Source organism: Linepithema humile, chromosome 2, assembly GCF_040581485.1.
Source record: "Linepithema humile isolate Giens D197 chromosome 2, Lhum_UNIL_v1.0, whole genome shotgun sequence".
NCBI lineage: Eukaryota > Metazoa > Arthropoda > Insecta > Hymenoptera > Formicidae > Linepithema > Linepithema humile.
The window spans coordinates 3971983-3996278 of NC_090129.1; the positions used below are offsets into that span (position 1 = coordinate 3971983).

Sequence of the window (24296 nt, forward strand, 5' to 3'; positions counted from 1 at the left end):
GTCATATTGCTGTAACAAAGGTCTAGAAACTTCGAGCCAATCGCGGAACGGATGGACGAAGATTGTAGTGGGGACAATCAAAGAAATGTATACGTTGCGATGAGCGGCTTACATCCATTCGAATAGTAGACATCGAAGTGGCAATATGGGTGAGTTTCGTAGCAGATAAGAAGTTGCTGAGTTACATCGTTTAATGATAACGCTAGTCAAACACGCCTCTTAAATTCTTTTCTTTCTCTCCCTTCCTCTTTGCTCATATTACAGTAGATTTATGACGCATTGTTTGACCCTGAAATACATATTGTTATTAATTACAAGTATGAATTATCTGATATTTACACATATGATTCATGACTGAAATCAATTGTGCGAGAAAATGATTGAAAATATTTCTTAAAGCAACAGGCGGTTAATAATGCTATAGCCTAACTACTGTCCACGCATGCCGGCCGGCATTTTGCTCTAATCTGTTTGTCTTAACATGCTCTTATCGCGACAAACATCTTTATTAAGATTAACCGTATAAAATCCAGCCTTCGCGCTTCTCGTCTTTATGTTACAAAATTTTTATTTTTTTATTTTTATTATTAAAACTTAATTTTTTGCTCATATAGCAAAATTTGTTTGTTATTTAATTTTATGGATTATTTTTACTCACGTGTGATTCCAGAATTTAAATGAGAATTAATTTTTTATTTATATGCGTAAAATGAAAATAAATTTGTCCCATTTTGATTAAGACGTTTTATCTTTTTCTTTCTAGATTACAAAATTGGAAAACTCATCAACGAGGGGAAAACCAAAAGAATTTACGAGCTGCCGGACGACGCTAAATTATGTTTGCTGGAAAGCAAGGACCGGATTACGGCTGGCGACGGCGCAAAGTCTCACGAATTGAAAGGAAAGGCGGAGATTAGCACATCCACCACTATAAAGGTTTTCCAACTGCTTCAGCAAGCTGGCCTTCGCACAGCTTATGTCAAATCTGCTGGCCCGAAATCTTTTATAGCGATAAAATGCGAGATGATACCGATTGAATGGGTCACCAGGAGGCAGGCAACTGGTAGCTTTCTAAAAAGGCATCCGGGTATGTCAAAACACACGTGCTGCCTTTCTAGAACTGACAAGAGAATATTCGATATACTCACATAATCATTGTTTTATCATTAGGAGTCCAAGAAGGCCACAGATTCAATCCGCCTCTGCAAGAGACGTTCTTCAAGGATGACGCAAATCACGATCCGCAGTGGTCCGACGAGCAGATCATTTCCGCGAATTTCCGTCTGAACGGCGTGACGATAACGAAGGACGAGGTGGACATCATGAAACGCATTACTCTCGTCGTCTTCGAGATTCTTGAGAGAGCTTGGGCGGTGCGCAATTGCGCTCTCATAGATATGAAGATTGAATTCGGCGTGGATTCAAATGGGGAGATTATAGTTGCAGACATTATCGACAGCGATTCCTGGAGACTCTGGCCTTCCGGAGACAAGAGACTGATGAAAGACAAGCAGGTGAGACTGTCATTCTGACAGTTCGATACAGTTTCTGTCAATGTTACATCGAATATGACTGTCTATTTGTTATATCTGCTGTTAGGTGTACAGGGATTTGTCCAACGTAACGCAGCAGAGCCTGGAAACAGTAAAGTGCAATTTTAAATGGGTAAATGATGAGTTAGATTATATCATTCAAGCACCCAATCCAGAGGTCATTATATTCATGGGCTCGCCATCCGACGAAGCGCATTGTAATGAGATCGCTAGACACGCTATGCGTTTCGGTCTGAAACCACGACTTCGAGTCTGCAGCGCTCACAAGGGGACGCAAGAAACTTTGAATGTTCTTGCCGAATACGAGGGCAGCGGAAAAAACGTACGTTCACTGAAGTATTTCATCCTTTTTATATAATTCGTTGTAATAAAAGTTCAATAGATAGAAAATCTATTAAACTTCCGTCGCACACTACTTTTTATCTACGGATTCTTCGACAAACACGAATCAGATCTTTAACAAAAATTTTGAAATGTTTCTGAGAATTAGAAAAATGTTTCAAAAATTTCAATTTTAGTAAACAGATCGTAAGATATTCGCTATCGATTATTTAACAGCATATTGTCTTCTGTTTCTAGAATTATTTTTTTAAAGATATTTAGTTCAACATTAGGACGTTAGAAAGATGATAAGATCATTGATGGAATATGATGAAATAAATTTAGTATATAAATAACTTACACAAATATCCAGTTCGAGTAAATAATTGATATAAAATTGCACAATATCGATAATCGGGAGCAATATGCTAATATGATGCAAATTTATCGTAATATTTCTCACACTGTTCATTATGACTCGCGATAATTAACGCTAGCTAACTATCAGTTTATACTGACCTATGGAAGCAGCTTGTGTCATCCCGTTATATGTCATAAACTAATCACAAAACTCGTTACGATAAAGAAACGCTGTAGCTATAAAAAGATTAATTTCTGTTTATCACGAGTTTTTTTTCTTCTTGTTTGTTTCTTTTTTATAGGTGGTGCTGATAGCGGTAGCCGGTCGCAGCAATGGTTTGGGCCCAGTGCTCTCCGGCAATTCCGTGCTGCCTGTCATAAACTGTCCGCCTTTGAAATCAGACAACATCGAACGAAGCGTTTGGTCTTCACTTGACGTTCCTTCAGGTATTACAAATAATTATATGAACAATAATCGCACTTGCTTTCTGCGGAAACTGAAATTAAATATACTTACAGGACTCGGCTGCACGACAGTTGTGCATCCAGAAGGCGCCGCGCTCGCAGCGGCACAAATCCATGCAATGCACAATCATATTATCTGGGCTCGCTTGCGAACGAAACAACTCGACAACTTCACAAGTTTAAAACAGGCCGATATTAAATTGCGGTAGTGCGTCCAGTGTTACAATCGTCGTGTTGATAGGAAGTTGCGAGGTTTAGATTTAACGTTAATCATGTACTACTACGCATTAATGAAGACATCAAGACAATCCGTTACTTCTTTAAGTCTCATGAATATATATGCAACGCAATTGTGAAGAGAACTGATTTTTTTTTATACAGCGTTTAGTGTATTTATTAATTTTAGACTTTTTGTTACTTTCGATTTGTCTTGCACAAACTGGTCGTCTGCAATTTTTTCTTTCATGATATTGCATATCATCTATTATATATTTGCTATGTAGATTTATATACAATTTTTATCCTGCGGAAAATATCAGTATGATTGTATTACAGATTGCGTGAGATACAACTGAATTTATCAATGATCGTGTTAGTTCTTTTGATATATACTGTACTCTTGTTAATTTTGGCAATGCTTTATTGGGTCCAAATATGTAATATTTATCTGCTTCCACTGGAACAAACTTTCGAATAATGTGAAATTGTTTATACAAATTTGAATTAAAAAAATGCAATTTTGCAGTAAAATCTTATGTCTAAAACAAAACAAAGAACTGCGAATTCCACATACATATATAGATATATACATTGGTGTATAAAATTGCCTATGTCGCGCAAAGCACAGCTCTAGAATTACGCCTACGAGGTAGATAACAGTTTGCGAATAGAATAAATTTGGAAAAATGTAAAAAAATTAATTTTACCAGATATATTCAATATTATATAAAAAAGAAAAGATCACAATCGAGCGTGAAATCATAATTGTTCATATATACAAATTAGATTTGCAATTATTAACTAATTACATACTTATATTTTTTTTTATATATACGATTGTCTATATTAAATTACCAATATTAACAGTCTTGATTTTGACTTGCAAGAGATTCGATCTCCGCTACCTCCTTGGGACAATTTTTCGTCAAGACTTCCGGGCCGTTTTCCGTGATTAAGACATCGTCCTCTATACGGATGCCTAATTCGTGAAAGTTCGACGGTGCGTACGGATTTTTTGGACTTACGTAGACGCCTAATGTAACAAAAAAAAAAAAAAAACGCTATATGTAATTTACAAAATAATTCTTTAAATATGTGAAATAACTCTTGAAATCGTACCAGGTTCTACTGTTATTATCATTCCAGGTTGCGTTCTTATGCTTCTGGGTATTTTTCCCGTGTCGTGTACATCCATGCCCAAGTAATGACTGACGTGATGCGGACAATACATGTACGCGGCTGCCAACAATTTTTCTTCGCTCACGTTCTTCGGTATCAGGCCGATTTCTTGCAATCTTTTTCCCAAAATGAGGCACATGTGACGGAACGCGTTGTCCAACGACGGCATTTCTTTCAGGTTCTCTATTAAATTCTTTTGCACGTCGAGCACCACTTCGTAAAGGACTTTTTGTTCCGGTGTAAATTTGCCACTAATCGGCCACGTTCGAGTTATGTCGGACGAATAGCCGTGAAACTCGCAGCCTGTAAGTGAATAGAAATGCAAAAGCGTTTTAATTTTGGCTGTACGCGACAATTCTATGCGTTTCGATACAAACCTGCGTCCATTAAAACCAAATCGCCGCTTTGTATAACTTGATTGTTGTTAATATAATGTATTATATTTGCATTTCTGCCCGCTGCCACGACAGGAGGGTACGCTAAGTGTTCAGCTCCGCGCATACGACATTCGTAATCTACGGTAGCGAATAGCTGGTGCTCGCTCATCCCCGGCTTGGAGAATTGAATCGTTTTCGCAATAGCATCAGAGGCTACTCGACAGCTCTCCCGCATCAGATCGATTTCACAAGCGCTCTTGATTACGCGAATTTGATGAAAGAAAGTCTTGGGGGAAGCAAATATTTGATTGTCCGTCAATTTGATTAATTGACACAGTTTCTTATGTAAGATTGGTTGAACAACATCAGAATGATCATACCAAATGATGCTCTTTTTATCCTCCTGTATGAGCGATGTGAGAAAACGTTCGAATTCCGTAACTGGTAGAGCATGATCCGTACCGAATATTTCAACTGCCGTTTCAACATCAGTTCTTGGACCATCCCACAATTCTGAATGCTCATCTCTCGACCGTACAAATAATGTAAAGAAAGATTTATCCTTCTTACATGTAAGCACCAAGACACTATCTGGTTCTTGACACCCAGAGAAATATAAGAAATCTGTATTTTGTCGAAAGACATACGGTATCTTGTCAGACATGTAGACCTTAGAAGACGCCGGTATGACAACAATTTGCTGCCTATTTATATTTTTTTCATGTGTTTCTAGCACAAGATGTTCTACTAATTTAGCACGTCTTTGTTTAAGTTCCTGAAGCGGTATGCCTGGCAGTACCTCTCCGCGTTTTATTAAATAAGGATGCGTTGTAAATGTCGGCTGTCCGCACGTCGCATGCGGATAAGGATTTCGTGTGCATTCTCGCTGTGTTGGATTACTCTTAACCGTCGTTTCCACTGAGAAGTATGCCAGTAATTGATAACCTAAAATACAATAAAAATGAGAAGTGTACAAAAGGTTTATTACAGTTCCATAATTATAGCAATAACAGATTTTTTCATAGTAAAATATTGCGAATTTATCAAAATGCATTTCTCACCAAATTTACTCGGATTATATCTCAGTAAATGTTTTATGCTATTGAACATATTTTTGTGTAAATTTATAATCTCGTCTTTGCTTATTGCAGTTTTACTAATTTATATATTTTATTTCAGTATTCTATGGATACTGTAATATTTTGCAACATTCAATGGAGAACATAACCTATAAAGTCATAGACAAATTTGCCTCTTTATTAAGATATTCAAAAGAATGTGAATTATTGCATACTACAAAACATAAGAAAGTTGACCAATCACGTAGCTAATATATAAAACACTATATGGTTACATTAGGGCTTATCCAGACAAACTTGCATAATGCATATGCATAGAGAAATTGGGTGCATTCAGCGGAGAATCTAGTAACTTTGCTTAACTGTTTAGTCCGCTAAATGCGGCCATTGTAGACTGGCCCGTATTATAGGAATTCTAGAATCGGAAGAGCGTGGTTGCGCGCGCGCATGGTGCGTGCGTGAATGTGTGGTATGTCAAAATAAGGAGATACATATCCTGATGTCACAACATTCGAATAACTTGTTAGTTACGATTACTTGACCGGCGGTGATGAATATTTACAGATGGTGATGAGAGGTGAAATCACCGGGACGGAAAGAACAAAAACTTGAGGAGAAACATCGCAAAGTGTGCAAATTGTTAACCTCTCTTTCTGACTATCGTGCAGCCCGAACAGCTCCTAAACACACTTCGCAGCCTCAGAAAACTCATGCGAAGAACGTCTTTTTTTTAAGAAAACGCATTGAGTTGAAAGTTTGAGTTTAGGATAATTTATTTGAGTTTAGGGTTTGAAATTACGATAATTTATTAATTAATCTTGAGGTAACATTGTCTAATTTATTGATCTGTCGTGGAGCAGATTAACAACCGACATGCGATTGCATAGAAGCAAGAAAAGAAAGCAATTTTTTCTAAGGAAACAAAACTATTATTTTTAATTAAATTTTATGCAATCTGTTCATCTGTTTACCTTTAAATTAATGAATCAGATTGTATATTAGAAAGTTGTACAAGTAACACTAGACAAAATGAGCAGCCAACTAAATATAACAGTGAGACCAGAAGTAAGATTGGATGCCAAGTGGTTGAAGACTGACTTACAACGTTTTCTTTATCGTGATGGATTGGCTGAATTGTGGAATGAAATGGTACGGGATGGCGAGATTGTCGGCTCCTTCAGTGATGGTTTAATCAATTCTGCAGGAATTGTAGCAAAGAAGGGTGAGCATATACCAATTAAATTTGAAGAAATTTAGAAATCTTTTCATTTCTTTATTAAAAACATAATTTTACAGAAATAAATAAATAATATGTATCTTTTTATATTTTATTTATATCATTCTATCTCAGTATGTGTATGTATATTAAATATATTTAATGTTTTTTGAACACGTGTGATTAGAATTAATGACAAATAAGAATCTATGCTTATTAATATATATGATTTATTAAACATCTGTATATATAAATAAAACAAGCATATTCTTATTTTCTAAAAAGAGGAAAATAAAAATCAAAAGATCAAAAGAATGCAAGCAGCAATTCTTTACAAATATTTTTAACTATTTTTTTGTATGCATATTTTCTCAGGTGAAAATGGCCATTATTATTGTGGTATGAGAGTATTGTCTTGTCTGTGTTGTGATGGAATTTGTGGTCCACAACATGGTTGTAATTGTACTCCTTGCCAGAAATTGGATGAAGAAGAAACAGCAAGAACAACAGCAATGGTGGAGAAGGCTGTATCTGCTCGGCGTATAATGGACTCATGGCTTTGGGGACCACAGCCATGTAAAGACATTTATTTTGTTATCTTATTTTATTTATGTTTTATTTTAGATTGATAAAGTTTCATGTACGCGTATTTAAAAACTTTATATATAACAAGAAATTTAATAAGTTATTTGTTTTAAAAAATATTGATCTCTACAATTATATCTTGATATTCTGATTCTTTATATGATATAAATAATTTATATATTTGATTGAATATTACATTAATAACTTTTAAATTTATTGTGTGTATTTATGTTTGTGTGTTCAATGTAGAACACAGATTTGATATTTCTGTGCACTACATTTATATTAATATATATTTACGTTGCATTCCTTTTCAGCATTAACAGATTTGAAAGGCTGCATCAATTTATCAATAAAGGAGCAACGTAAACTATGTTGCAAAGTTGCAAATAGCACATTATCCGCGATACGATTGAGACAACGCTTAATAGTCGCCAGAAGATATTTCACCGCTCTGTCTCGTCACAAACCGCAGGAGATTAAGGATACCTCGAACCTACCAAAGTCTATTGGAAAATTACAAAAAACGTTGAGTACATTCATGTATATATAATATGTGTTTAATTACATAAAGCAATGCATTTATATTGCAAACCTTACATACAGCACTGGCCAAAATTCCTATGTGATTTGTTTTCTCGTGCACGCAGAGTATCGATATACACTTGTATCTTGATCCTCTTCCGAGTATGTTATTTTCAGTTTTGTTTGAATTAAAGTAAAATAATTCTTAATAAGTACTTAAATTTTTATAAATTGCAGGCCGAGACCTAACGAAAAGGCGACCTTAGGACTAGCGCGTGTTGGTTCACGTGCGGCTCTCAATTTCTCGTTCGCGTATTTAAGACGGGCTTGGAGATCCGGAGAAGACGTCGAGTTTTGTAGTGAATTATTGACTGAATCGTTGGAAGCGTTGCAATCGTTACCCGAGGCAACTCTCTTCGACGAAAGTAACGTCTCGCAAGTCTGGTTGGAAGTTGTAGAAAGATCAGCTAAATTTTTGAGACAAGTTGTTACAGGGTATATATTATTACTTTTATGAACTTTGGAAAATTTATTGCTTAAGTTGTAATTTCAAAACTTGCATGTGTATTTCTTGAACGATCTACACTTGGTTTTTTCTTTGCAAAAATTGCTTGAATTTTATTTTCTTTCATTTTCAATATTAGATATTTTAGCAATTAAGAATGTTATTTAAATTTATCTCAAGTTAAATACATATAGCATTCTTTTATTTCACTGTAAAGTTTAATTTGCAAAAGAAAATTATTGACGCTTGTTTTTTGTCAAAGGAAAATTATTAAATCAAATTATTGGTACAGAAATTTGATTTCTCGCCTTCAATTGATCTTTTATTTTGTCAAGCAATATATTAAAACAAAAGATTATATTTATTCATTATAATTAATATTTATTTTTTCTTTTTTAGGGAAGTAACTACTGGACGATCATGGCGTCCAGTGCCACTGTCGGATCAGCACACGGCCCTTTGTTTGCTATTGGAATTAGTTGCGCAAAGAGCCACTCTCTCTAGTTTATTGGACTCTGTGGTTTTACTACTTCATCTCAGTGGTAAAAATAAAAATCAAGACAATCGAGTTACGCCGCCCGGAAGCACGGCACCGCTCGTGCCACTGTTACGACGACTGAATATGATACCGGCGACGAAATCGCGCAGACATCTTGACGGAAACGTTACACCCGGACCCTGCGAAGTACTGCTGAAATATCTGCGACTGCCAGACGACGACGCCGTGTCGGTCGACCTGAGGAAAGCCGCGGTTATCATCATGTGCAATTTGAGCAGACTGGCCGCTCCCCTCTTACCACCCGCCAACGCCGAACACGGATTTCCACGGAGCGGAAATGGCAGGCAGACGTTTCAAGAAGTTCTAGCTTGGGGCGGTGTAAAGTTCGGGAACGGGTCAACGCCGTTTTATTGCGACGCGATCGCGGAGCTGGGCATAAAACAGTTGTGCTGCACCGAGCGAGCGTTGATGATACTGTCGTTGAACGGCAATGTTTACAACATGTATCACGGCTCCGAGACGCAATATCCACAGCGAGTGCACGGGTTTTCCGACAAACCGATCATGATGATCGCGTCTCATTCCGACGGCAAGCACTACTTGGCGCTGACGCAGGACGGTTGCGTGTATTCCTGGGGCAACGGAGACGGCGGTAGGCTCGGACACGGCGACACCGTCTCGTACGACGAGCCGAAGCTGATCGAGGCGCTCTTGGAGAGGAATATCGTGTTCGTAACGTGCGGCAGCACGTACTCGGCGGCGTTGACCGCCAACGGCGAGCTGTACACCTGGGGAAGAGGAAATTATGGCAGACTGGGTCACGGTAATTTCGACGACGTTCTGACTCCAACGTTAGTGACGACACTGAAGGGTCACACGGTGGTGCACGTCGCCTGCGGCAGCGGCGACTCGCAGACGCTGTGCGTGACCGCATCCGGCATCGTTTTTTCGTGGGGAGACGGCGATTACGGCAAGCTCGGCAGAGGCTGCACGGACGGATCCAAAACGCCGAAGATCGTCGACAAACTTCTCGACATTAACGTGGTGAAGGTGTTCTGTGGCGGACAGTTTTCCGCAGCGCTGACGGCCCACGGAGAAGTGTACACGTGGGGCAAAGGTGACGCGTATCGCTTGGGCCACGGCAGCGAGGAGCACGTCAGATATCCTAAGGTCATCGAGTTGTTGAGGGACAAGAAGATCAAAGACCTATCCGTAGGTACGACGCACATATTGGCGCTGTCGGAGGATCAGTTCGTTTACGGATGGGGCAGGAATGACTACGGGCAGATCGATCCCACGTTAGGCCCCGTCGTGTCCGAGCCGACACTGTGCCCGACGTTGTCCTCCAAGACTGTCATTGGCCTCGCGTCAGGGCCGACCCAGAGCTTCGCCTGGTGTATGTCAGCGTGGTCGGGCGGCGCCAGCCGCGTGGCTTTCGTCGTCGACATCTGCGAGGAGACGTTCCAGCTACTCGACACTCTTCTGGCGAAGTCCTGCGAGGGCCTGCCGGGCATACGACCGCCCACGCAGGATCGCGAGTGCCTGGCGGTGGCTACGCTCAATCTGCTGCGATTACAGCTGCACACAATGCTGACGCACAACATCGACGCTAAATCCGTCGGACTCGCCGCCAGCAGTTCGCTGCTGAACTCGCTGAAGCAACGCTGCGTTAATCTGGCGAGCGCGAGCGGTATCTTGGCGACGATACAGGAAGCGGCGCAGGCGGTCTTGCAAACCGGTTGGAGTATATTGTTACCGACGGCTAACGAGCGCGCGAAGACACTGTCGAGCTTTCTGCCAAATACCACGAACAATGTGGAGCAATCGAGCACGGTGAATATTTATATAAACAGCGGGCAGCGGTTTATGGCCGATTTATTGGTGTCGAGTTTGATGGTGGACGGCGGATTGGAGTTAGCGCTGAAAGCGGCGATTAAAGCGGAAATAGCGGACATGCCGGACGAGAAGGACTTCCTCGACGTGGGCACATCGAACGCCATCAAAGTGAAGACCGAGACGAGACAGGGCTTGAAAGACGGATTCAATTCCGGGAAGAATATCACAACGATCTCGCTGCTTCAGCTGATCCAGCAGTTGATCAGAAACGGCACGTGCATCACGCAATCCAGATTGCAGCAAGGCTCGCAACAGATCGATCGAAACGAGCATCTGCGAAGATTTGACAATTCACCCAGCTTGAATCTTCTGCTGCGCTTTCAACGATTACTGATCGCGCAGGTGTACGAGTGCATCACGCGCAAGTCTCGCACGGAAGATCTGCACGATCAAGAGATGATGGGCGCGGAGTCGCTGCTGAAGAAGTACATCGCGCAAATCTGCGACCACGCGACCGAGATCCTGCCCTTGGCGGCCGAGATGGGCGGCCGTTCCGTCAAGGATTTCATCTCCATCGCCGGCGTGTTGAAGGGTGACATAATCAACGTCCTGCTGTCCGAGCTCGTGACGTGTCTGATATTGTTACAAGTGGATTATCCGATGCTGCTGATCGACATGAACTGGATGGAGGTGATCGCGCCGATTTTGGACGCGCTCGACCACTTTGTGAAGCTGGCGCCGACGATGGAGAAGAACGAGGCGGACGACCTGTCGTGGCCGGGGATCATCGCGCCGCAGCACGGAAACAAGATATCCATCCAGGAAGAACCGTCGCTAATACGCTGGGCGGACTTGGAGAATCACAATCGCGACGGCGGCCTCTGGGTGGTGGTGAATAACAACGTTTACGACGTGCAGGATATCAGGAACGAGAGTTCCTGGTCGCCTTACGAGGTGCTGCAGCGATACGTTGTCGGACGGGACGAAACGACGGCGGTGGCGCAATACGGCCAGCTGTCGTCGCCGCGCGGCATGATGGACTGCTTCGTCGGCTTTTACTGCCACGCCGAGCCCGACGAGAACGCGCGGGTCACGATCGAGGTGACGGATGTCTGCTCGTCCCTTCTGGACACGGAGAGAGCTCTGGGATTTTTGCTGGGCCTGCACGCCTACCGAATGCGGCAGAGTCTGACCCTTCAGTCGGCGGAAGAGGAGGCCGGCGTGTGGCTGACGGCGAATTTCTTAAGGGGCGGCCTGCAGGTTCTGCAACCGCCGAATCCGTACGAGGAAGAGAAGGACGAGGCGAGGAGCAACACGTCGACTGCCGCCAACTCGCCGACGGAACCGCCGTTTCCGGTGCACACGAAGAACGAACAGCAGAAGGAGAACGACGATCGTACGATCGCGTTTATACACGCATTGGCGGAGGCGCATAAAACCGAAGACAGCCACGTGCGAACGTTCCTGACGATAGTCGAAAGGTATTCTAAGGCTAACAATTTATTCTCCCACGCTGACTTCTGCGGCGATCATCCCGTCGAGGAGATCAGTCGCGTCCTCATGGCTGTGATTATCAAACATCTCGGCTTGGGGCAGCAGGCGCTCGCGTTAGCGGAACAGGAATTGAGATTTGCGAACAGCGCGAGGTTGGTCAATCAACTGGCCGACATGGCGCGCGCAATTTATCAGACAAAATGGAACTTGGTGCGGATCAGGCAGCAGCAGAACAGGAGCTACAAGGAGGTCTGCGCGCCCGCGCAGGAGAGATGCAGATTCCTCTTGTACGAAGTCAGATCTGCGACCAGTCACGAAGTCAAAGGATTCGAGGACTTGAAGCTGCTGCATACCATTCCTAGATTCAAAAGAGCCGCCTGTACAGTCCTGGCGGACATTCGCAAGAACAAGGATTCATCCTGCGGAGGCGGCAAGCCGGAGGACATCTTGAACGCGTCCATACAAAATGCCAAAACGAAGAACAAGCCGGACGGAGATACAACGTCCGCCGCTAAGGAAGGCCTGACCGTCGCGGCTTCTTCCACGACGAAGCTTGAAGACATATCGGATATTAAGAACAAGATTATGCAGATGGCCGAAAAGATTCGATGCGGACCGATACAGTGGGCCAACGCCGATTGCAACGGCCTAATGACGAGCATCATCGAGTTCGTAATTAACGACGGCATCGGCGGGGACGTCGAGGCGCTGCGCCGTGCGATGTACTGCCAGATGCAACGCGCCCGAGTGCGGGAGCAAGGCATCCTGATGATGCGCGAGTTGCTGAAGAGAGATTATCTGATACCATCGGTGAAGTATTCCCTGCTCAACGGCTGGCTCGGCTTGACATACGAAAACAAGTCTCTCAGCGACGGGATTACGCATTGTCTGCACGATATACAACTGACGACTCCCTATCACAAGTCCAAGGTCATCCTGGCGGAAGCGGAGGTGATCTCATGGGCGGTGCAAGCTTTGCGGGCGTATGTCGTGCAGGCGGAGCTGCCGAGCAAGCAGAAGGTGAGCGGAAAGAGCAGCCTGAATCAGGGCACTTACACCTGGCTGCGGAAATTGCCCAGGGCGAGATTTCTGCTGACCATCCTCGGCATGTTGACGAATTATCAATGCGCCAACGAGATCGGGCTACTCGTCAATTCGGGCCTGCTGTCGAGCATTCTGACTCTGTTGAGGCAAATCGGTCCGTCGTCGGCGAGCTTCTGCGAGGGCGGCGAGTGCCAGGGACAGCAGGGCGCAGACGGCGAGGCGTCGAAGATTAAGACCGAGATCACCGCGATCTACGAAGACATCTTTCTCAAGAACAAACCGCCGACGGTGCAGCTTAGCGGCATGGAGCTGGCGGCGCTGATGAAGGTTGGCACTCGAGTTGTACGCGGTGCCGATTGGAAGTGGGGCGATCAGGACGGACCGCCGCCCGGCGTTGGTAGAGTCATCGGCGAGCTCGGTGAGGACGGATGGATTAGAGTGCAGTGGGACAACGGCGCGACGAACTCGTATCGCATGGGCAAGGAAGGCAAGTACGATCTGAAGCTCGCCGATCCGCCGACACCGCCGGACGACGACAGCGACGAGACCGATAGCGACACCTCGCTCGATGCGAACAAAGCGGAGAACAACGGTCTTCGCGGAGAGGATTTGCATCCGACCACTTGCCTGAAATCGGCCTCGACGACCTTGCTGCGGATAATTTTACTTTCCTGCGGCGTTGAAGCGGATAAGGTACCCGGCACGTCCATCAAGATCCTAACCTCTACGCTTCACGGTATAATATCAACCGCAAACAGATCCAGCGATTTAACAACGCAGGTTCAGTTGGCGAGACAGCATCACGAGAGTTGGGCCACTTTTGGTCTCCTGAGAGCGATCGCGCGATCCACGAGATTGTGCAAGTCTTTGAGTTCGCAGACGTGGCTTGATCTTCTGTTGAACATCATTGTCGACGAGTCTAAGCCTTCCCTCGAGAAGCAGATTATGATCACGAAACTATTGGCGGCCGTTCTGCCGTCGTGGACGAACGAGATTGTCATTGGCGACATGACGCAGTTCCTGGAGAAGGCCTTCGAGATTTTGGGCCAGGTAGCTCTTACGTGCGAGATTTCTGCCGGCACCGAACTTCAGTCGAACAAGTCCTTGTTGTCGTTGACCGCGTCGTACAGTTCCACCGTCGCTGAAGAGTTGATATGGCTAATTAGATTTCTGCATTCTCTTCCCGGTTGGAACGACGCCATAAACAGATTTCTCTCGTCGAAGCTGGCCTTGGCGGTGGACGTTTTCACTGACGGTCCGCTATATCACATACAAATGAACGAGAACGGCGGCGAAAATAGCCTGTGCATCCAGCGAACCGTTATGGCGACTCTCATCGTGATCGGTGGTTTAGATAATAGAATAAGAATCGGTGGTTTGGTGAATTCCGACAGCGAGGTAGGCACAGTCTGCAAGTTTATGAAGCACTCGAAGCTTCTCGTACAACTGTGGAACGGCAATGGAACGCGGAAGGTGGTCCCGTTTCACACGGTGAAGCGAATTAACGAGAAATTCCAACTGGACAGAATGCCTTTAACGGAACCGCTCGTATCTATCTGGGCAAATCTGCTTTTAGGCGCTAATTCCAGTATGGACAAACGACCCGGCGGCATGCCGGTCATCGCCGGCGTCGTCAACGCGTCGATATTACGCAGCCAGCAGCAACAACTCGCGGCCCTGAATGCCGGGAAGGCCATGCTCGCTTATCAGGTGAAATTGCGGAGGATCCTGAAGTTCTCGTTGATCAGTAACATTAATGACGAAGACAGACGTACTCTGCCGCTTCTTCAGGAAATGCTGTTGCGCGCCACGAAACCGCAACCACTGAAACCGATATTCAAGCGTAAGGAACTAGAAGAGGCTGCTCTGGCGGTCTCTCAATATCTGGCGTCCGAATTGAGACACACGCCTATTCAACGTACAGGCCTGGCTTCAGATCCCACCACTCCTACGTCCGACTGCTCGTTAGTTTCCTTAACGTCGAGCCAGAGGAAACACTGTAAAGGCAGCGCGACGGCGAGGAGGAGCTCCGCAGCGGTGCCCACGTGTCGCCTGGTGACTCAGTTGGTCGAGATGGGTTTCAACAGGAAGAGCGTCGAGTCGGCAATCATAAACATGAGCGTCACCGAGCTTGGCAATCTAACGGCGGAGAGTGTGGTAGGCTGGCTGCTGGAGAATCCGGATGCCGCCCTCAGCGACACAGAAACCTTGTCCAGTCTGGACGGACTGACCGACGGCAGTGATGACTCGATCAGCGAGGATCTGGACGACTCGCCGTCGGGACAGGAGGGCGCCACCGCTATCGGCGGCGCACCGCCGACGTACATGAAGCGCTCGGACTTCCTGTCCGTCGACGAGTATGCGATCTACGTGCGCGACAACGTGATGCCGGGTATGCTGGTGCGGTGCTGCAAGAGTTACGAGGAGGTAGAGTACGGCGACGTCGGCCAGGTTGTGAAGATCGACGCGGAGAATTTGCACGATCTGAACGCGCAGGTTACTTGGCAGCGAAAGGGCTACATGTACTGGGTGCGTTTTATACATATAGAACTGCTTGGTTATCCGCCGTCCTTACCGGGTCCGCCGCCCCCGTTGAAGATCGGCGACAAGGTCAGAGTGAAAGCGTCGGTGGCCGAGCCGAAGTATAACTGGGGATCGGTGAATCACCATTCCGTTGGCGTGGTCACCGCGATCACCAACAACGGCAAGAACGTGTGCGTGGACTTTCCGCAGCAGCACGACTGGACCGGCTGCGTCGCGGAGATGGAGAAGGTGCCGTCCTGCCACTCGGTGACTTGTAATTCGTGCTGCCTGTCGCCGATTTCAGGGCCCCGATTCAAGTGCAAGTATTGCGACAATTATAATCTGTGCGAGAATTGTTTCTACACGAAACGCTCGCACCGGCACGGTTTCAACAGAATCGCGGAACCCGGCTCGGCGGCCGTTTACGCCGGAAAGCCCGGCCGATATCATCGGCAGGATTTATCGGAGTCGTATCTGATCGACGATTGGTCGAAGTGTCTCACAAGTTTGAGCGTGTCCTCGCGAGAAAATTGGGCGTCGCGTCTGGTGGACGGATCGGGAAAATACTGGCAAAGCTGCGGTACGCAGGGCAAGCACTGGATTCGCCTGGAGATGCTGCCCGGAATATGGATACATTCCTTGAAGATCATCGTTAATCCGCAGGACAGCAGCTACATGCCTTCTATAATTACGGTCAATGTAGGCGACTCTTTTACTAACTTAGCGGAACTGAAAACAATAACCATACGATATTCTACACCAGACACCAGCGTCACGCTGCTTCAAGATGTGAAAGAATATTATCACTGCGTCGAGATAGCGATAAAGCAATGTCGGAATGGCGGCATAGATTGCAAGATACACGGCCTGCGCATAATCGGTCGACAGAACAAATTCGAAAATCAGCTGATGACCTCGGTGTCCTTCCTCGCGTCCGATTGGGAGATTCTACAGGAACAAGTGGCAGTGCAACGCAACACTGATGTACCACCTCAACAATCAGCCGTTTATGTTTGGGGTTTGAACGATAAAGATCAGTTGGGGGGTTTGAAGGGATCTAAAATCAAATTGCCCGTTTACAGCGAAGTCCTGTTGAAACTGAAGCCTACTCACATAGCTGGTGGCAGCAAAACCCTCTTTGTTGTCAGCCAAGAGGGCAAGTTGTACGCCTGCGGAGAGGGCACGAACGGCAGGCTAGGCTTAGGAGACGACAATAACGTGTGCGAGCCGAAACCCATACCGTTCCTGAGCCAGTTTGTCATCAAGAAGGTGGCGGTGCATTCTGGCGGGAAGCACGCGCTGGCGCTCACTCAGGACGGCAAGGTGTTCTCGTGGGGCGAGGGCGAGGACGGCAAGCTCGGCCACGGCATTTGTATATCGCTGGACAAACCAAAACTCATCGAGGCGCTCAAGTCGAAGAGGATCCGCGACATTGCTTGCGGATCGGGGCATTCGGCGGCGATCGCGAGCAACGGCGAACTGTACACCTGGGGCTTGGGCGAGTACGGTCGATTGGGTCACGGCGACACCGTCACGCAAACGAGACCGAAGCTGGTGCAGGCCTTGGTCGGGCAGAGAGTGGTCCAGGTGGCCTGCGGCAGCAGGGACGCGCAGACCATGGCACTGACGACCGACGGCCTGGTGTACTCTTGGGGCGACGGTGATTTCGGTAAACTTGGCCGCGGCGGCAGTGACGGCTGTTACACGCCTCTGCTGGTGGAGCGATTGACCGGATTGGGCGTCGTGCAAGTGGAATGCGGCGCACAATTTTCGCTCGCCCTGACGAAGTACGGCGAGGTGTGGACGTGGGGAAAGGGCGATTATTTCCGCTTGGGTCACGGCAACGATCACCACGTTAGGAAACCCACTCTGGTGGAGGGTCTGCGAGGTAAAAAAATCGTTCACGTAGCCGTTGGCGCGCTGCACTGTCTTGCGGTGACCGACACGGGTCAGGTGTACGCTTGGGGCGACAACGATCATGGGCAGCAGGGTAACGGCACGACGAGCGTGAACAGGAAGCCGTCGTTGGTGCACGACTTGGAAGACGCGAGGGTGAACAGAGTTTCCTGCGGCTCTAGTCACAGTATCGCTTGGGTGCTGGTCGATCAGCCTAGCAACGGCAACCAGGAACCGGTCACGTTTCCAACAGCGAGGGATCCGCTGGGACAGATGTGTCTGGGTCTCAGCAGCACGCCCGAGCAAAACTGCATTGTCACCTCGACGAATGGTGGCGGCGCCACCCGTCCGTCACTAGCCACCATAATACTCACGCTGGAGAGCAATGTTGCGAAGCAGCAAGCTTTGCAGCACGTAATTAATGCCCTTCTCATTATGCAGGCGCGAGCAGCGATAGTGACGTCTCTGCAGAGTCATTCCACGTTGCACGGTTGCGCGTCGGCGAAGCACGCGCCGATCGCACCAGTGATGGACATAATTCCACCTCAGGAAGTAGCCATGACGTCGAGCACCGAGCACGCGGTTTATCAAAACGTGGGCGACATCGCGCAGGGAGGTGGCGAGGCTCCGGCGAACGTCGCGGAGGCCGTTGTCGTGGCCACCAGCCCGAAAATGACTCCCGAATCAGAAGATTATCCGCTAGCCATGCTGGCAATGTCCATGTCTAGCTCTGCTAGTCTATCGTCACGTGCCTCGAGGATGTCAACGAGCGCTATGAGCGTCATTGCGGCTACTTTGACGTCCAACGCTCAAGTAGTGGGCGAGGACGGCGCCATGGCATCCGGCCTGGACGAATTCACGTCAGCGTTGACAGAGGACGACGCGAGAGTCCTGGTTGACCTGCTGAAGCTGGCGGTCGCCAACAGAGTTTACGCATCGGCCAAAGAGACGACATCGTCAGTATTAATTGCTTTAGGTAAAGTCAACGGCTCCATCGGCAGCATGTTGTTAGAACTGTGCGTGACAGAATTGGAGGACACCGCGGCGAACAGTAATAACGTGAATAACACGCCGCAGCCTGTGATCCAGGAGACACCGCATCCTTATATAGACGACACCACGTTGACCGGCCACGTGAAAATTCCCGGCGCGGAAGCGCTACGCGTGGAGTTCGATCGGCAGTGTTCCACGGAGAAGCGGCACGACCCGCTCACGATAATGGACGGCAGCGGCAGAGTAGTGGCCGTCAGATCCGGCAGGGAGTGGACCGAGTGGGGGCCGGAAATTAAAATCCAAGGGAACGAGCTCAGATGGCGATTCTGTTCGGACGGCTCCGTGAACGGCTGGGGCTGGAAGTTCACCGTCTACCCGATTCTGGCGAAAACGGCACCGTACGAGCTCGAGTCCGACCGTGCGGTGCTGTCGCAGCCGAACATAGCTCTAGCCGAGCATCTACTTATGGACAACAGTCTGATAAATTCCGACAGGAACGTCGCCTCCCGCCTGGCCACCGCTCTGAGCCAGTGCAGTCAACTGAGCACCCTGTCGGCACAGCAGAGAATGTGGGCGTTGAGAAAATTGCAGGTGGTTTACACGAATGGACCGGGTATAAAGCCCGAAGTGGCACTCTCGTCCTTGCTAAGTTCACTGCCGCAAGCGCTCTTGAGACAGTACGCGTACGAGGATCCCCTGGTGAGAGGCGGCAAGCAACTGATGCACAGCGACTTCTTCAAAGTCCTCGTAGCGCTCGCGTGCGACCTCGAACTGGACGGGATGCAGTTCTGTTCCGAGGTGCACAAGTGGTCCTGGTTCCGCAGGTATTGCCTGGCGGCGCGCGTGGCGAAGTCGCTCGTCGAGCGCACTTCGCTGCCGAGAGCGTTCTGCCACGAAGTCACGAAGCAGCTGAACGAAATGGCGATGGACGGAGACGCGGAGTACACGAAGGATCACGAAAATCACAGTGTGTTCAAGCAAGGACACGACGAGCAGCTGCTGCAGTGGCTGAATCGCCGACCGGAGGACTGGACGCTGTCCTGGGACGGATCCGGCGCGATTTACGGATGGGGTCACAATCACCGAGGTCAATTAGGAGGCCTGGAGGGTCCGAAGGTCAAGTTGCCTGCACCGTGCGAGAGCCTCTCCGCGCTCAGACCCATTCAACTAGCCGGTGGCGAACAGACCTTGTTCGCCGTCACTGCCGATGGAAAAGTTTATTCAACAGGTAAGATCAATCTGTTAATTAATTGATAACAAATTTGATTAAATACAATAGTGCGCATTAAAATCTCGTACACAAATTATATAAAAATAAATACATAGCATCTAAGTGAATTAGATTTGCGAGATATTCAATACAATTTATTATTTCACTAGGATTGTTTTTTAATAAAATATACGTTAAGCATTTCGGAATGTTTTATGTTCTTTTTTTTCTAATTAGATTAAAATATAAAACAGGCTTTAATCTGCATCATGTGGCATCCAACTAAATTCGCTATTATTTAAATGCCGTAAATATTAAATCTTAATGTTATTGCAGGTTACGGAGCTGCGGGACGTCTTGGAATAGGAGGAACGGATTCCGTTATGATCCCGGCATTGTTGGAGTCCATTCAGCACGTTTTCATTAAAAAAGTGGCCGTCAGTTCCGGCGGAAAGCATTGCCTTGCTCTAAGTTCAGAGGGTCACGTGTATTCCTGGGGCGAAGGCGACGACGGCAAATTGGGACATGGTAACAAAGTGTCGTTCGATCGACCGAAGTTGATTGAGGATTTACTCGGCCTAGAAATCGTAGATATAGCTTGTGGTGGACATCACAGTGCCGCAATTTCGAGCGCTGGTTGGCTATACACTTGGGGAAAAGGTAAAGTATGAGTGCGAACGATTGGTACTTTTAATAATTTTGTGTGTGAAAATATACAATATTCGTTACATATATTAAATATTGAATTTTATATAAAATTACTCAAAATGCAGATATTTGCATTGCGGTAAAAAAGATCATTGATATTTACAGTACAAAATGTTATTTAACAAATTCGATGTATATTTTACACATTGTGCAAAACAGTCTAGAAATTAGTTGAAATGTGAAAAGTATATGCAACATTTTATCTTTAATTGACAAATTAAAAAAACAATCTACTTTTGGAATTAGAACAAAAATTGTATGCTAACGTGAGAGAAATTTGATTTACATTACTTCAGAATGCAAACGTATACCGAAATATTTAAGCAAATATTAACATTTAAAAACATTATTTTAGCAGAACATGTTGCGATTGAATTTTTATTTCTTTAAATTTTTCTGTAGGACGTTATGGACGTCTCGGACATGGCGATAGCGACGATCAATTACGACCGAAAGTAGTGGAGGCTTTACAAGATTACAAGGTGATCGATGTAGCTTGCGGGAGCGGCGACGCACAGACACTTTGTGTGACCGATGATGATGCCGTGTGGAGCTGGGGCGACGGTGATTATGGAAAGTTAGGTAGAGGCGGTAGCGACGGTTGTAAAGTCCCGCTGAAGATAGATTCCTTGGTCGGACTCGGTGTGATCAAAGTCGAATGCGGCAGTCAATTTTCAGTCGCTCTAACGAGATCCGGAGCGGTTTATACCTGGTATTAATTGTCTATTACACTGTGTTCTGAGATTTTTCTTCACCAATTTTTATTTACAATTTTATTTTTTTTTATTTACGCACAGGGGCAAAGGTGACTATCATCGCTTGGGCCACGGCACGGACGATCATGTACGTAGACCACGTAAGGTAGCCGCGTTGCAAGGAAAGAAGATTATTTCAATAGCTACGGGCTCATTGCACTGCGTCGCGTGCTCCGACAAAGGGGAGGTCTTTACGTGGGGCGACAACGACGAAGGCCAGCTTGGCGACGGCACCACGAGCGCGCTTCATCGGCCCAGATTAGTGCACGCTTTGCAAGGGAAGAAAATTACGCGAGTCGCTTGCGGTAGCGCGCATACGCTAGCTTGGAGCACCGCAAAGGCCACGCAGAGCAGAATGCCGGCCTCCACCCCTATGGAGTACGACTTGGTTAAAGATCTGTCGTATTCCGTACTGCGCAATAGATTAGTGTTACTACACCACTTCGCGGAGCTTTTGTGCCCCGCTTTGGCTATGTTTCCAATCACCGGCCATGTTGGACTGAGTAAGCTAGCGCCTATGCTGGTGTACAGTATAAAGGAAGCGACGTTCCGCAAAGTCATTCAAGCTACGATGGTCAGAGACCGCCAACATGGGCCTGTGATTGAACTGAACAGGATACAAGTGAAAAGAGCCAGAGCTAAGGGCGGTTTAGCGGGACCGGACGGCATCAAGTCCGTTTTCGGTCAGATGGTATCGAAGATGTCCCTCCTCACGCAGGACGTGCTATTTCTACCTCACAGAGTATGGAAAGTGAAATTTGTCGGTATGTACTCTGTTCGCTCAACAAATTTTCACTCATTTCTAAGTCTCCACTTTTTAAAACTGATTTCCAGAATCTCTCTGAAACTTTTAGTTTTCTTTTAAATTCCGGAATTATACATATCATGTGCGAAATAACGCATTTGTTATTTCAGGGGAGAGCGTTGACGACTGCGGCGGTGGTTATAGCGAGAGCATAGCGGAGATGTGTGACGAATTGCAGAATGGTTCCTTGCCGCTGTTCATACCCACGCCGAACGGCCGCGAGGATAACGGCACGAATCGAGACTGCTTCTTGTTGAACCCCATGGTCGATTCCCAGTTGCACATGAACATGTTCCAATTCTTGGGCACTCTCATGGGCATCGCCATACGCACGGGCAGTCCACTGAGTTTAAATTTAGCCGAACCAGTCTGGAAGCAGCTTGCTGGCATACCTCTGACACCGGCGGACTTAACCGAAGTCGACAGAGATTACGTTCCTGGCTTACTTTGTATCAGAGACATGGATCCTGACGAGAAAGTCTTTCAAACTTTGGAAATGCCATTTTCTACGCCATCCGCTGCGGGACACGATGTGGCATTATCTAACAGGTATTGTATATAGCAGTTTTTTTTATAATTTGTGATTTATATTTAATATAATACTTGGTGTACATTTTACACCAAGTTTTAGAAATTATTTTAAAAATTTAGAGAGCGCAATAAATTGACCTGATAAAAAGGATTTACAATTATAAAAATTATAAAATTGCATGTTAATGCAACGGAGATCAGATTGGCATTGCTTCAAAATTACGAAACATAAATAAAAATATTTGAGAAAATAATAAGCTTACTAAATTTGTATTAATTAACGTGTCTGAAAGAAAAGAATTTGTAGCGTGTAAAACGTGTTTTAATTAATATTTAATTTTTTTCAGATATCTTAAGATAACACCTGAAAATAGACATGAATATGTAAGATTGGCGTTAGATTATAGATTACACGAATTCGATGCTCAAGTAGCAGCTGTACGAGAAGGTTTATCCAGAGTGGTTCCCGTGCCGTTGTTGGCATTGTTTAGCGGTGCGGAACTTGAAACGATGGTTTGCGGCAGTCCAGATATACCTCTTAATTTATTAAAGTCTGTTGCAACGTATAAAGGTAAATGCTTTGTCATGAATTAAAAATGTTTATGTCGCGCCAAACACTTACACAGCAACAATGTCATCGTGTTAATTTGTAACAAGAAAAAAAAAAATGGTCTTTGTGCAGGTATTGAAGCGACCGCACCGCTTGTTCAATGGTTTTGGGAAGTTATGGACGAATTTTCCAATCAAGAACGATCACTTTTCCTTCGTTTCGTTTGGGGCAGGACACGTTTACCGCGCACAATCGCAGATTTTAGAGGCAGAGACTTCGTTTTACAAGTAAGAAATGAGTGTAAAAGAAATGCGATGCCGTTTGATATTCTCTTGACACATTACTTTTATTGACGTATATTTTATTTTATTTCTTCTTAGGTAATGGATAAGTACAATCCACCGGACCAGTTTCTTCCTGAAAGCTATACTTGCTTTTTCCTTCTGAAAATGCCGAGATATTCGTGTAAAGCAGTTTTGCGGCAAAAGCTGAAATATGCGATTCATTTCTGCAAAAGCATCGACACCGACGAATACGCTCGTGTGCAAGCTGCAACTAATTCAGATACCGAGGACACGGATAGTTTAGCGAGCGAAGAGCACACTTCGCTTTAGATTATTCGCCAAGTGAAAAAACGGTTGTTTGTGTTTGAAGTGGCATTTTGTTGACTTCTTTATGAATGTGTTCACGGGATTTTCTCCAAAAAAAAAAATCCTATTTTTCTTACACAGTACTTATCACACTGCAAATACTTAAATATATGTACTGCTTTTGTAGCACGACCAGTTTATTGTATAGTAGATGATAATAATGAAAGATAAAAAACCTATTAAGAAGAAATTTATCAGGCTCTTCTTAGCTAGCAAAATCCTTCAACGATTCTGTGGATAAATATCGAACTTTTAATTAATCCATTAATTACGAAATTGTTTACTAGTTTTACATCTTCAAGTATTAAAATTGTTGGTTTTTGAGAAAAAAATTGAATAATGACGTTATACGTTACAAAATATATTTTAGAAATCTTACGACTTACAAAGCACAAATATTTGTTATGATTTTGAAGAC

The 24296-nt window shown here is 45.5% G+C and overlaps 3 protein-coding genes across 4 annotated transcripts; 2 read left to right on the top strand and 1 right to left on the bottom strand.

Annotated features, from left to right (window-relative positions):
* The first annotated feature begins 10 nt into the window (after nucleotides 1-10).
* On the top strand, nucleotides 11-3449 carry Paics (PAICS bifunctional enzyme). Its single transcript, XM_012369917.2, has 6 exons — nucleotides 11-149; nucleotides 764-1087; nucleotides 1171-1514; nucleotides 1600-1875; nucleotides 2537-2681; nucleotides 2754-3449. Exons 1-6 carry the CDS (start codon nucleotides 146-148, stop codon nucleotides 2906-2908), a joined length of 1248 nt encoding a protein of 415 aa, XP_012225340.1. The 5' UTR covers nucleotides 11-145; the 3' UTR covers nucleotides 2909-3449.
* LOC105673923 (xaa-Pro aminopeptidase 3-like) lies at nucleotides 3353-5773 on the bottom strand. The gene is made up of 4 exons (XM_012369916.2): nucleotides 5536-5773; nucleotides 4475-5419; nucleotides 4038-4400; nucleotides 3353-3951 (listed from the first exon to the last, which is right to left on the bottom strand). Exons 1-4 carry the CDS (start codon nucleotides 5582-5584, stop codon nucleotides 3779-3781), a joined length of 1530 nt encoding a protein of 509 aa, XP_012225339.1. The 5' UTR covers nucleotides 5585-5773; the 3' UTR covers nucleotides 3353-3778.
* Nucleotides 5774-5935: 162 nt separating this feature from the next.
* On the top strand, nucleotides 5936-24068 carry HERC2 (E3 ubiquitin-protein ligase HERC2). Of its 2 annotated transcripts, XM_012369885.2 has the most exons (13): nucleotides 5936-6022; nucleotides 6118-6775; nucleotides 7145-7345; nucleotides 7672-7882; nucleotides 8117-8374; nucleotides 8784-19897; nucleotides 20216-20539; nucleotides 20990-21299; nucleotides 21385-22106; nucleotides 22258-22696; nucleotides 23026-23249; nucleotides 23361-23515; nucleotides 23609-24068. In XM_012369885.2, exons 2-13 carry the CDS (start codon nucleotides 6583-6585, stop codon nucleotides 23840-23842), a joined length of 14385 nt encoding a protein of 4794 aa, XP_012225308.2. In that variant the 5' UTR covers nucleotides 5936-6022; nucleotides 6118-6582; the 3' UTR covers nucleotides 23843-24068. The 2 variants fall into 2 exon arrangements, with proteins under 2 accessions (XP_012225308.2, XP_067206461.1); XM_067350360.1 differs by having other exon boundaries at nucleotides 5986-6775.
* The last annotated feature ends 228 nt before the right edge of the window (nucleotides 24069-24296 follow it).

Coding starts and splice junctions, on each gene's coding strand:
- LOC105673923 (XM_012369916.2), bottom strand. CDS start 5,584: ATGTTCAATAGCATAAAACATTTACTGAGATATAATCCGAGTAAATTT. Junction 4,401..4,474: donor TTTGGTTTTAATGGACGCAG/GTTTGTATCGAA, acceptor ATTCACTTACAG/GCTGCGAGTTTCACGGCTAT. Junction 3,952..4,037: donor GATAATAACAGTAGAACCTG/GTACGATTTCAA, acceptor TTGTTACATTAG/GCGTCTACGTAAGTCCAAAA.
- Paics (XM_012369917.2), top strand. Junction 1,515..1,599: donor GACTGATGAAAGACAAGCAG/GTGAGACTGTCA, acceptor ATCTGCTGTTAG/GTGTACAGGGATTTGTCCAA. Junction 1,876..2,536: donor ACGAGGGCAGCGGAAAAAAC/GTACGTTCACTG, acceptor TCTTTTTTATAG/GTGGTGCTGATAGCGGTAGC.
- HERC2 (XM_012369885.2), top strand. CDS start 6,583: ATGAGCAGCCAACTAAATATAACAGTGAGACCAGAAGTAAGATTGGAT. Junction 7,346..7,671: donor GCTTTGGGGACCACAGCCAT/GTAAAGACATTT, acceptor ATTCCTTTTCAG/CATTAACAGATTTGAAAGGC. Junction 7,883..8,116: donor ATTGGAAAATTACAAAAAAC/GTTGAGTACATT, acceptor TATAAATTGCAG/GCCGAGACCTAACGAAAAGG.